The sequence below is a fragment of the Pteropus alecto genome, unplaced genomic scaffold, assembly GCF_000325575.1.
Source record: "Pteropus alecto unplaced genomic scaffold, ASM32557v1 scaffold8, whole genome shotgun sequence".
Lineage (NCBI taxonomy): Eukaryota > Metazoa > Chordata > Mammalia > Chiroptera > Pteropodidae > Pteropus > Pteropus alecto.
In genome coordinates, this window is record NW_006494609.1 from 3610411 (window position 1) to 3622962 (window position 12552).

At 37.0% G+C, this 12552-nt stretch overlaps 1 protein-coding gene across 13 annotated transcripts in view; it reads left to right on the forward strand.

The window, feature by feature from the left end:
- The window catches only part of TTLL5 (tubulin tyrosine ligase like 5), a 225489-nt gene that overhangs the window by 8403 nt on the left and 204534 nt on the right, over positions 1 to 12552 (forward strand). For 12 of the 13 annotated variants that reach the window (XM_025042041.1, XM_015599721.2, XM_025042044.1 and 9 more), the window contains exons 4-7: positions 4411 to 4493; positions 5762 to 5868; positions 7868 to 7998; positions 10548 to 10630. In XM_025042041.1, the coding sequence (XP_024897809.1) occupies positions 4411 to 4493; positions 5762 to 5868; positions 7868 to 7998; positions 10548 to 10630 (404 nt within the window). Of the gene's footprint in view, positions 1 to 4410; positions 4494 to 5761; positions 5869 to 7867; positions 7999 to 10547; positions 10631 to 12552 lie in introns of those variants that run through there. The other variant, XM_025042051.1, reaches the window with a different exon arrangement.

Here is a 12552-nt window from a genome sequence, read left to right on the forward strand (position 1 = left end):
AAGCAGTTGGCCATAGGTACATTGGTTTATTTCTGGACTTTTAATATTCCATTGATCTGTATGTTTATGCAAGTACCATATTGTTTTGATTACTGTACTCTTGTAGTAACTTTTGAAATTGGGAAGTGTGAATCCTCTAACTTTGTTCTTATTTTTCAACATTGTTTTTTGATATCCCTCGCAATTCCATGTGAATTTTAGGATCAGCTTTCCCATTTTTGCAAAAAAAGGTTGTTTTTGTTAGGGAGTGCATTGAATCTGTGAATTACTTTTGGGAGTATTGTCACCTTAATGTTAAGTCTTTTAGTCCCTGAACAAGAAATGTCTTTCCATTTATTTAGATCATCTTTAATCTTTCATCTTCATCTTTCAGCAGTATTTTAATTTTCAATGTACAGTCATGTAGCTCCTTGGTTACATTTATTCCTAAATATTTTATTCTTTTGATACTATTATAAATGGAATTGTTTTCTCAATTTCATTTTTGGGTTGTTCATGTTCAAGCCAATGTGTAGAAATACAATTGATTTTTGTACATTGATCTTGTAGTCCTGAAACCTTGTGGAACTCCTCTGTTAGCTCTAATAGTCTGTGCTGGGTGGGAGTGGGGTTCTTTTAGATTGTCTATGTACAAGATCATGTCATCTGCAAATTGAGATCATTTTAACTTCTTCCTTTCCAACTTGGATGCCTTTTTTGTTTCTTTTCTTGAGTAATTGCTCTGACCAGAACTTCCAGTACAGTGTCCAATAGAAGTGGTGAAAGTGGGCATCTTTGTCTTATTCCTGATCTTAAGGGGAAAGCTTTTAGTCTTTAACTGCTCAGTATGATGTTAGCTGTGACTGTTTCAAAATGCCCTTTATCGTGTTGAGGAAGCCCCCTTCTATTCCTTCGTTGAGTGTTTTTATCATGCAAGGGTGTTGGATTTTTTAAAAATGCTTTCTATGTCAATTGAGATGATTCTATGTTTCGTTTCCTTCATTCTGTTAATGTTAATTGATTGACTTTTATATGTTGAGCCACCTTTGTGTTCCTGAGATAAATCCCACTTAGTCATGGTTTATAACCCTTTTAATATGCTGCTGGATGTGGTTTGCTAGTATTTCGTTCAGGATTTTTGCACCTATATTTATAAGGGATATTGGTCTATAGTTTTCTTTTGATGCCTTTATTTGTCTTTGGTATCAGGGTAATGCTGACCTCATAGAACGATTTCCCCCTCCTCTTTGAAAGAGTTTGAGAAGGATTGGTATTAATTCTTTAAACATTTGATAAAATTCACCGGTGAAGCTCTTAACTCAATTCATTATTAGTAAAATGGAGATAATGTCTATTTTTAGGCATTGTGAGAAACAAATGTTATCATTTAATGTTTGGCACACAGTACACACTCAAAACTTACTCTACTTGTTGAATAGGATCTGCTCTACTTTGAAATGACTTTAAGGTCTGTCCTTGCTCCATAATAAGCCAAGAGTTCAGAAGATAGTGAGCACTTGCTTCTGGGATTTGAATCCTCCTCCCTCCCCAGGGGTCCTTGTGTTCTAATCCCCTCAGCAAGTTGCTAGGTTACCTCTTAAAGGGACATGGGTTATTTATAGTCTCTGAGGCCCAAGCAACTGAAGGTTTACTAACATTTGCTGAAAAACTCCCTCCAAATATGACTTGAGTTAAAACACCAAAGGTGGGTTTGAAAACAATGGAGATAGATAATTGCCCCAAAACATACTTCTTTTGGCGTGCTTGTCACATAAATGAATCTCTGTATCCAATGGCAATAGGCAGTTCCTTCTTTTTAAGAATATCTTAACATTTATTGGAAATTAGTATCCATCGATATAGTCATCCCATTATTCAAGCAATCACTATTTTTTAGAACTTATGTTTTTTTTTTTTTTTACCTTACACATTCCTGTGGTTAAAGAAAAAGCCAAACGGTTTTTGTTCTTAAATTGTTTTTGAATTTTTAGTATCTTCCTAATTCCTTGAGGTTTAATAATTTTTTTCCATCTTTCTGTATATAAAGAATGATTTGAATGACTTTTGCTAGTTTCTGCCTCAGATTTCTGAATTGTTAAACACTCTTGGTCTACTTTTTTATTCTTTGCTCACTTAAATAGCTGACATAGATCTGCTGAAATCATAATCCTGTGGTTAAATCCCCTTGAGAAGTGTATCTGGGGCATTAGTTATCTTCTGTTGATCTTATGTTAGACGCCAACCTTGTTTTTTCTGTTATCTAGTAAATGTTTTATTGAATTCACTGTTAATATTTTTGGTACAATAGGATTTCATATGCTTTATTAAATATTCCAGGAATATATTTTTCCTCACTATATCCTCGTTTTTTACAAAATTGTATATGCTTTGAACACATAAATGGGCTTGCATTTTAGAGGCAACAGAGGTAGTTTCAGTTTAAAGGTATCTTTTCCTACAATGAAAAACCATTTTATAATTTGCCTTTGCTACTTACATACCTTGAGAATCAGGTCTGCCGCTGAGCACAGTCATGATTACATTTTTCTTCTGTATTAGGAGAAGTAGGAGGAAGAGTATTAATAACATTTTAATTATTTTATTTGCTATATAAAGTGTATAATTTACTTTGTATAATACTATGTGTTAATACCTATTTTACTACATATTTACTTTTTTATTATATAAAAATTTATTATGTATCGACAACTATTTTAAAGGCTTTATACATATTACCTTATTTAGTGCTTACAATTACCCTATAAGGTAAGTATCTTTGTTATCAATCCCACTTTACAGATGAGGAAATAGAGTATAGAAAAATAAAGTAACTTATTTGAGATGACAGCCAGGAAATAGTAGAGCTGGGATTCGAACCCTGGCAATTCAGTTCCAGAGACATACTCTTTCTCTTATTCCCCCATGTCCCGCAGTTCCCATGTAATCAGTCATTCTCTATTTTTCCACATACCTTACTGCTCATTGTCCCTGTGGCCTGGTACTGCAAGGCAAGCACTGCAGAAAAGGCACAGTCCTGGTCTCCAGCAGTTGATGATGTTTTGGCTTTTTGCAAGCGTAAAAGAGATTTCAGTGATCACAGTTATAATGAAAAGGCCTGATTTTCTTTCATTTTTCTAGGTTTTAAGAATAATATAGTGAACACGTGTGTACTCGTTCCCTAGATTTTGCCATGTTTGCTTCTCTCTCGCCAGAATTAGTTTAAATGCTTCATGCCTAAAGCCTTTATTTAGCATGCATCTCCTAAGAACAAGGGCAATATGCAGGCCTTTTAGGAAATTGTTCTATAGAATTCTTAGCTAACTTTTTCAAACAATTTGTAGTGATGCATACAAAGATTGAATTTAATGGACCAGAGTAAATGTTAACCTTTAGGGATATATAGAAAGCTCACATGATTACAGACTTTCCTCTTCGACAAGGACCACAAGCGCAGATTGCTTGCAGGGGCCAGGCAGGAAATATGAATATGTGAAGCAGGCGGGAGGGGCTGTGCCGATTTGGACAGTGCAGGCCTGTCCTGGAGGAAGTACTTGCCTTTCTCCAGCTGACTGTTGCCATGCCAGACAGCCCAGGGTTTTCAAGAGAAGCCCAGAAATCTAGATTTTTTATATGAATTCCTCCAATTTCAAAGGTTAGAAATAAATTTAGTTTTATTTCTAAAGTACAGTGAGCCATGAACATTCCATGTCTGCATATTGGTTTTGGCCTTCAGGTCTCCAGTTTATAATCAATAAAACTGGGAACCAGCATTATTGCACAGAGAGGGCATCTAGAGCAGTGGTTCTTAACCTTTTTGGTGCAGTGGACCCTGCTGGCAGTATGGAGATGTCTACAGGTCTCTTCTCAGAATATCATTTTTTAAATGAATTTAAAAAATTACATATGACTACAAATAAATCAATTGTATTGAAATATAGTTATCAAAATATTTTTAAAAACCCAAATTTGTGATATATATGCTTTTTTTTAATTAGTGCATTAAATAACATGATCTAGTGGTAGCTTTGTTAACTTCCATAATTTTTAAGTACCATGAGAATAAGTGACATTTTGAAATATCTGTAACAACTATAAAATAATATTAAAATCCCTGATTCCTTTTGGTAGCAGGGTCCAGGTACCTCTAATACTACTCTGCTTTGTTGCCTACCATCTCGATTGAAAGTCATATTAAATTTTAACTAGAAATCGGTGAAAACAAAGATGTTTAGTAAACATCCATGCTTAGTAACCCTCAAAGATCTCAAGTTAAGAACCCTTAGTCCAAAATAATACGCAGCCTCAACTTATAGTAGCATAAAGGTAGCAGTATAATGTTACTGAGTGTAATTAAGCAAGCTACCCTTACAGTTTATGTCTGTTTCTGCAGTTAACTTTCTGGTTACTGAATTTGATTCTGTTTTTCTTTAGAACGTTATCATTTATCTTACAAGATTGTGCGAACAGATAGTCGCCTGGTACGCAGCATTCTGACAGCCCATGGATTTCATGAAGTAAGCTTGTTTTTACTTCTTCATCTCATCTGTCCAAAAGTTGAAAATTCTAGCCACCTGACTATCAGTTAAGAGTGCCAGCTCTAAAAAGTACATGGGATCAATGCTTAGTGGTGATGTAGAACTTGCATTGAATTTCTGAGTGACTTTACCAGTTTCTCTGTGCAATACATGGAAAACATTTTCACAAGATTTTTTGGGGAGGGGGGGAATATATATATATTTTTGCAATATTTTTAGGCTTGGGCTAGAGGCAGAGTTGCCTGTAAGGAACTGTCTGTTACTCAATTAAGGTTCTTTGATTGCAAGCAACAGAAACACACTCTGCTTAACTTAAAACCTAAAGGGATTTGTGGGAAAAGTGTACACAAAATGGCTAGCAAAATCAGAGGAAAAGCCTAAAAGGCAGACTTTTGGAATAGAGACCAGGATAGTTCAGAGGATCTGGGAATAGGAATCCTCAGGACCATCTCCTCAAGCCACCACCCTGTAAGTGACTCGACTCCATTCATTGTCCTTATGCCTTTCTCCACTTAGGAATCACATTCTGGAGACAGAATAACTGGCCCAGCTTGGGTCATGGATTTACTTCTCTGGGGGAGAAAGAGGTGATTGGCAGGTCCTTTAAAACCAAGGAGTATGTTATTCTCAAAGAAAATTGGGAAAACTGGGATGTTGGCAGCAAAGAGATGGCAAAAATCATGGACAGACTTCTACTGTATTTTGAGAAAATGGGTAAAGATCTGGTTGCTAGCTGCTTATCCTATGTTGCGGTCTGATACTTGTTCACATCCTGTCTCATTGCTGTTTTATCTCCAGGGCTTAATATGGCTCCTGCCACATCATAGGTACAGAACACATAATTATTGAATGAATAGACAAAAGAATTCTTATGAACGAATGAATGAATTCTAAGTTTGTTTGCTACTATAAGTTTTTAGTTCAGTATCTGCAGAAGATAAAGACACTCTGAAAAGGGAGTTGTGAGTTTGGGTCCTCTCATACTTTGATATGGAAGAATATTGAGACATCATGAACTCTGGTAGAAGGATTAATTTATTCTACTTTTTGCATTTGAGATTTGCCCAACTCTTTCATTCTTTAAACTTGATTATCCCCTATTCTCTATATTCAACTTTTGTCTTGCTAGGCTCACATACTAACTTGGCCACTCTTTGTGGATAAAAAATCTCTGGCCTCTTCTGCCATCCTCTTCCTAGAGAGGGGCTATCTCTGATGTTTTTATCTTGTCTTTTTTCTGCCCTCAGGTTCACCCAAGCAGCACTGACTATAACCTAATGTGGACAGGATCCCACCTGAAGCCCTTCTTACTTCGCACCCTTTCTGAAGCACAAAAGGTTAATCACTTTCCCAGGTAATGCTCTGCTAGCTACTTTGCTCCATTTAAAGGTACCTGACATTATCATGGATTTAAATGTAAAACTTAAACGTAGGAGAAAATCTTTATGACCTTGGATTAGGTAAAAATTTCTTAGATATAACGTTAACAACATAATCTGTAAGAAAAAAAATGGATAAATTGGACTTCATTAAAATTTATAAGAAAATCTTTATGACCTTGGATTAGGTAAAAGTTTCTTAGATATAATGTTAACAACATAATCTGTAAGAAAAAAATGGATAAATTGGACTTCATTAAAATTTAAAATGTCTGTTCTTTGAAAGACACTGTTAAGAAAATGAAAAGACAAGCCAAAGACTGGAATAAAATATTTATAAACACATCTGATGAAGAATTTACATCCGTAATATATAATAAACTGTCAAAACACGAAAATAAACAACCCTATTTTTCAAAATGGGCAAAATATTTGAATAGCTATTTTACCAAATAGATATATAGACATGAAAAGATAACGTGAAAAGATGTTCAACATCAATCATCATTAGTGGAATGCAAATTAAAACCACATGAGATCCTACTACATACCTATTAGAATGGCTAAAAACAAAACAAAAAAAGACAACTAGAACAGTAAAATTTTGCTGGTAGGAAATGCAAAATGGTACAGCCACTTTGGATAACTATTTGATGGTTTCTCATTAAGTTAATATATACTTATGTGGTGGTTTTAAAATGTGTCCACAATGTTCCTTGACATTGCTTTCAAAAGATTGAGCTTAATTTCTCTTTTTGAATGTAGGCTAGACTTAGTGACTGACTTCTAATGAATAAGGTGTAACAGAAGTAAAACTGTCACTTCTGAGACCAGGTCATAAAAGATATTGCAGCTTCTTTCTTGCTCTCTTGCTTGGATCACTTGATCTGGGAGAAACCAGCTGTCATGTCATGAAGGTACTCAACCTTATGGAAAAATTCACATGTAGGGAACTGAAGCTTCCTGCTAACAGCCAGCCCCATATGAGTGAGCTATCTCGAAGTCGGGTCTTCCACTCCCAGTCAAACCTGATGACTGAAGCCCTGGCCAACATCCTGACTGTAGCCTCACGAGAAACTCCAAGACAGAACAAACCAACTCTGCCACTCACACATTCCTGACCCACAGAGACTGTGTGAGACAGAAAATGTTTATTATTTTAAGCTGCTATGTTTGGGATAATTTATTAGGCAGCATTAGATAACTAATACTACTTACTAAACAATCTTATTAAACCCAGCAATTCCACTGCTAGAGAGATGAAAATGTACATTTACACAAAAACCTATAAAAACTTATGTTCATCTAAGAACCTGTATACAAATGCTTATAGTGACTTTATTCATAATCTTTAAAAACTGGAGACAGCTTATATATTCTTTAGCTGGTGAAGGGATAAACAAACTGTGGTACACCCGAACAATGGACTACTTCCGAGCTGTAAAAAGGAATGAAATACTGATACTTGCAACAACAAGGATAAATCTCAATTGTGAAATTGAGTGAAAGAAGCCAGTCTCAAAGGAATACATATCATAGGATTTTCTTTATTTAACTTTCTGGAAAAGGAAAAACTATGAGGACAGAAAACAGATGAATGTTATGTTTGCCAGGGCCTGGAGGTGATTGGAAGGGTTGACTACAAAGGACCTAATAAGTTTTTGGATTGTTGAAACTGTTCTATATCTTGATTGTGGTGGTGGTTACATAACTGTATGTATTTGTTCAAGCTCATAGAATTATACACTAAAAAGGACAAATTTTCTTGTACATAGATTATACCTTGATGAATAAATCTGACCAAAAAAATCCATTCTATGAAAATGCTTAATAAACCTTTGGGGTTGATAAAGTGATAAATTTAGGATATACTGCTATCTTCAGTAACTGCTCTAAAACTGTGAACTCTGAACTCTTCAGAACACTGGAAAACCTCAGAGTTTACTGAAATGGAAATACTTTTATGATTTTTAGGTCATACGAACTAACTCGGAAGGACCGACTGTACAAAAACATCATTCGAATGCAGCATACCCATGGATTCAAGGCTTTTCACATCCTCCCTCAGACCTTCCTGCTGCCAGCTGAGTACGCGGAATTCTGTAGTAAGTGCTTGACTCAGAGCGCTCATCCTCAGCAACTGAACTTGGGACAGACTTAACTAAAGGGCTGCCGTAAGTCAGTAACCAATCAAGGCTTTTCAAAGCCTTAAAAAAACTGTTTCTTTAGTAAAACAGCTACAGAGATAACTTAAAACTGTTTTTATTCTGGCTGTGTACCTGTATGTTTGTTCTTAGTAAGACTGTCAGTATTATATATGTAAGGGCACATTGGTGTAATATAAAAATACTCTTGCTTTATACAAAAAGTCGTCTTTATTGATAAGAGTTCGTGCCCATGTAAGGATGTATGCACTTCTGCATATGAACTATATGTGCACACCCTTTTTGGTGTCTCTCTTCCTCTTGCCATTTAGGGAATATTCCTGTCACCTTGATTTCTGGACTTGTGTGACTTATGTTCTTTGGGGTAAAGGATCATGTATCTTTTGGTGTTAGGGTTCAGAGGTACCAGTCAGTCACAACCTCTCTTCTTGGAGTTGAGACTAATCGCAAAATATACATGGAAGCCAAATAAAGATTTCAATGTCAGCTGTATTTCTGGTAAATCTAGATAGGGACAGGTGGCCTTTGTTCAAGTGTCAGTGAGTTTCTTATTTCTTTTGCCTTGAAGTGAACTTACCTCCCCAGATCCAAGCATAGGAGATGGACTATTTCAGGCTTTCCTTCGTGAAGCAGAGCCTGACTTAGTAGGCCTAGTGCAAGCAGAAGATGTGAGGCAGGTCTTTCGTGAGAGTCTAGATAGTAATAATAATAATAACTAACATTTAATGAACATTTCCTTTCTATTAGGCTCTCTTCCAAGTGGCACTTGTACTCTTATTCAATGAATTTTCCTCTTCAATGAATTCAATGAAACTTTCCTCTTTTCCTTAGATATCCACTTCTCCTCCCCAGAGGTGATCAGTGTTCCTAGTTTTTTACATATCCCTCTAGAGATACTCTCCGCATTTACTAGCATGTAGCTTGAGTGTGTTTTTGAACAGATGGGAGTGGACAATACACATTGCTCTGCACTTTCCTATTTTCATTGACTAGCCTGTCTTTGAGACCATTGCCTAACTGTCCATTAATAACATCCTCCTTTTGTGCATCTGCTTAATATTCCATTATGGAGATCAGGTGTCTGCAGACTATAGCCCTTGAATCAAATCTGGTCTTCTGCCCATTTTTATACATCCCCACGAGCTTAAAATGGTTTTTACATTTTTAAGTGGCTGAAACAAAAAAGAATAAAATTTTGTGGCATGTAGAAATCACATGAGATTCAGTGTCCATAAGTAAAGTTTTATTGGAACACAGCCTGTCCCTTTGTTTACACATTGTTTATGGCTGCTTTCGAGCTACAACGGCAGAGGTGAATAATTGTGACAGAGATTGCATGGCCTTCAAACTCTAAACTATTTATTATTTGGGTTTTTACAAAAAATAGTTTGCTGGCCCCTCACATGGGTGCAATATAGTGGACATCTTTTGGTATTATTGCACGATCTTGTACAAATAACATTTCACACGTGCGAACGGAACTAGAGGGTACATTCCTAGAAGTGGAATGGCTTATGGAGTTAAATTCCGTGTGCCATGTTCCGTGTTTCCTGTCTTTTAGGTTGCATTGAGGGTAGAAGGAGGGGGGTTGGGGATGATGGGTAGTGGACAAGGAGAGCTTTTTTTCCTCCTAGTGAAATGGTTTGTGGCCCTGACAACAGCAAGTGCCTGTTGGTAGGCCTCGAAAAACAGTTTGGCTCATATCGGAGGTAGAGTCCTTTGTTCTTGCTTCTCTCTGGTGTCCTCTGACCTTCCTTACTTGGAAGGCAGAGCCACCTGCAAGTCCTGGGAGTGTAGTGTGGTTGTTTCTCTTCCCATGACCCCAAGCTATCTAAGGTATAAACCTGAACCTGTGAAAGGAACAAGAGTAGAGGACACCTTTTTACTCACCTGTAAATTATTGTTATTCCTCTCCATTTGCACATTGTTTGATATTAGGTGATTTTTTTTCTTATAAGCTCAGAGAAATTGCTTAAGGAAAGTAACCATATTAGGAGATCTGGCGTTTGATTGTTGTCACTGTCTGCAGTGTGAGTGTCTAGAGGTCCTTTAGTTAATGGAAGTGAGAATCTCAAAGGTTCATGAAGGTTGTTGGTGACAGTAATAGACTAACATCCTGATATTTGCCTTATTTTGTTTTCATCCTTTCATTCAAGAGGGAAAGTGGTGGAAGAAATATATTATGTAGTGTTTGCTGTAATTTTGCTGTCTCCTACTTCGCTCCTCCTCCCTCTTTTTTTTTCCCTCTCTTCCTCCCTTTTCCTCCCTCTCTCTCCCCCTCTCTCTTTTGGCCTCTGTCTCTGTTTTTGTTTTAATTTTTAAGGCTAGTCCAAAACTACAGGTTACTTAAGCTGCTCCACTTAGAAATTTGGAAAATTCTTTGGGTACCTGAGTAGTTAATCGTTGTTGAAATTTATGTTGATAAACTCACATTCCTTCTTTCTCTCTGTTTCTCTCTCCCCCTTTTTATCTCCTACTATTTTGAGCAGATTCATATTCAAAGGACCGGGGACCTTGGATAGTAAAACCAGTGGCCTCTTCTAGGGGGCGGGGTGTCTACCTGATCAACAATGTAAGTATTCAGCACATGGCAACCTCTTTCCTTTTCTTCCCCACTTCATTCTTTGTCCCAGCTACTAATATGGTGCCTTTTCCTTAAGAGCAGGTGGTCCTTTCCGAAATCTGCATCCGGAAGTGTGAGTTGAGGGTGGCTATGAGTTGTTTACTGGCAGTAACCTCCTTTCATTGCAACAGTTACTCTATGGCTGAACAGTTACTTGATCACATTTGCAGGGCAGGCAGCCTTTGGGGTCAGCAGAGAAGAGGTACCTTTTCTGCTTTCAGCATCCTGTCATGTTAATTCTTAAGTGTTAATTGGTAGCATATACATTTAGTTTTTATTGTGAGCAGAACTGTGGGTTCCTACTTGCAAGGTCATCAAGGAAACTAACCTAAATTTGGGATGGCATCCTTGCTGCTCCTTCCTCCCTTCTTCCGTCCCTCCCTCCTCTGCTCTTCATCTTTTGCACCCTCTTCTTTTCTCAAATGTCATCAGTATCCTGGGTCTTTGCAAAATCCTCATTAAAACTTGTTTTAAAGTTGAATACATATACAGAATAGATAAAATTAAATCCCAACCCCAGTCTCACTCCCTAGACTTATAATTACTAACTTGTAATACTAACTTGTGTTACTAACTTATAGTTAGTAATCTAATATAGTTGATATCTGTTTTTTCTTTTCTCAGTTTTGTACTGTTTGTTAATTCCCAGTTTGATATTTATTGCACTCACATCACCTACTACTCTCCCTCCCTTCTACATTCTATCTCTTGAGTTTGATTACTTTTTGTTATTTTTATATTTTAAAGGTTTATAATATTTATATTCTCTTCAGTAACTATGGTTCAGTTTCTCTGCTTTACCTATTAAGCTGAGTAAAAAAATTTAAACTCAGTAGAAACTTTAAAGCATTGGAATTCTGAAATTTAACCAGTATTTCAGCCTGGGTCTTTCATTCCACTATTTCATCCCTCCTGGACATTTGGTCGGCCTTGTCAGTATGAAACTACTGTTTTTCTTTAGTTCAAGGAAAATTATCCATTTTTTTGGTCTTCGTTTCTACTTCTAGAACTTCTTTTTGAGGCATTGTGGGTCTTTTCGTCAACTTTTCTCTCATTTTAAATTCCGTTTTCCCCCACATTTATCTTCTGGATGACCAATTTGAGCTGTATCCATTTTATTATTTATTCCATCTATTGTATTTCTATATTGACTATCATAGTTTACAGAAACTCTTATTTTCTGATTTGCTTTTTTTTTTTTTTTTTTAGCAACCCGTTGTTACTTAATGGATGCTGTTTGCCTTCTGGTCTTTCTGAGTATACTGATTGAAAGTTTTTTAAAGTTCTCTTTTGTTTGGTAAATTTTCTTGGGATCGTCTTTTTTCCCTGCTGTTGGATTTTCTCGATGTCAGCAAGCATAGTTGTGTCGAGTCACATTTATGAACAAAGAACTAGACCAATTGAAGTAGACAGAGACAGCCGGCCGGGGTTTCTCCTCCTGTTGTGTAGTACTGGTTCCTTGGAGCTTCCCTCTGGGCAGAAGGCTGTCTGTGAGTTTTGTGCCAGGGCGAAGCATGTTGACTGTCAGGCTGCATGTTAGCTGGATGTGAGTGAGGAGCACGCCTCTTCCTTCCCCCTTGCCAAGATCGGGCAGGCCTTTTCATGAAGATGGAGGAAGATTTTGGTGATTTCTCATTTGGGTGGTGCTACCTTTCCTCTCTTTTCTCCTTTATGTCTGTCATAGGGATAGAGTGGCCTACAAGTTCCACTCTTCTTTCAGATCCCTGCACTCACACAAGATGTCCTTCTCAGAGGGTCATCATTAGGCTTTATCCCGAGGGCAGAGCTTTGGATGTTGGAGACAGTCCACTGGCCTCACTGTTCCAAATGCTGTGTTAATCGCTTATCTGATTCTTGTTCTCTGCCCATAT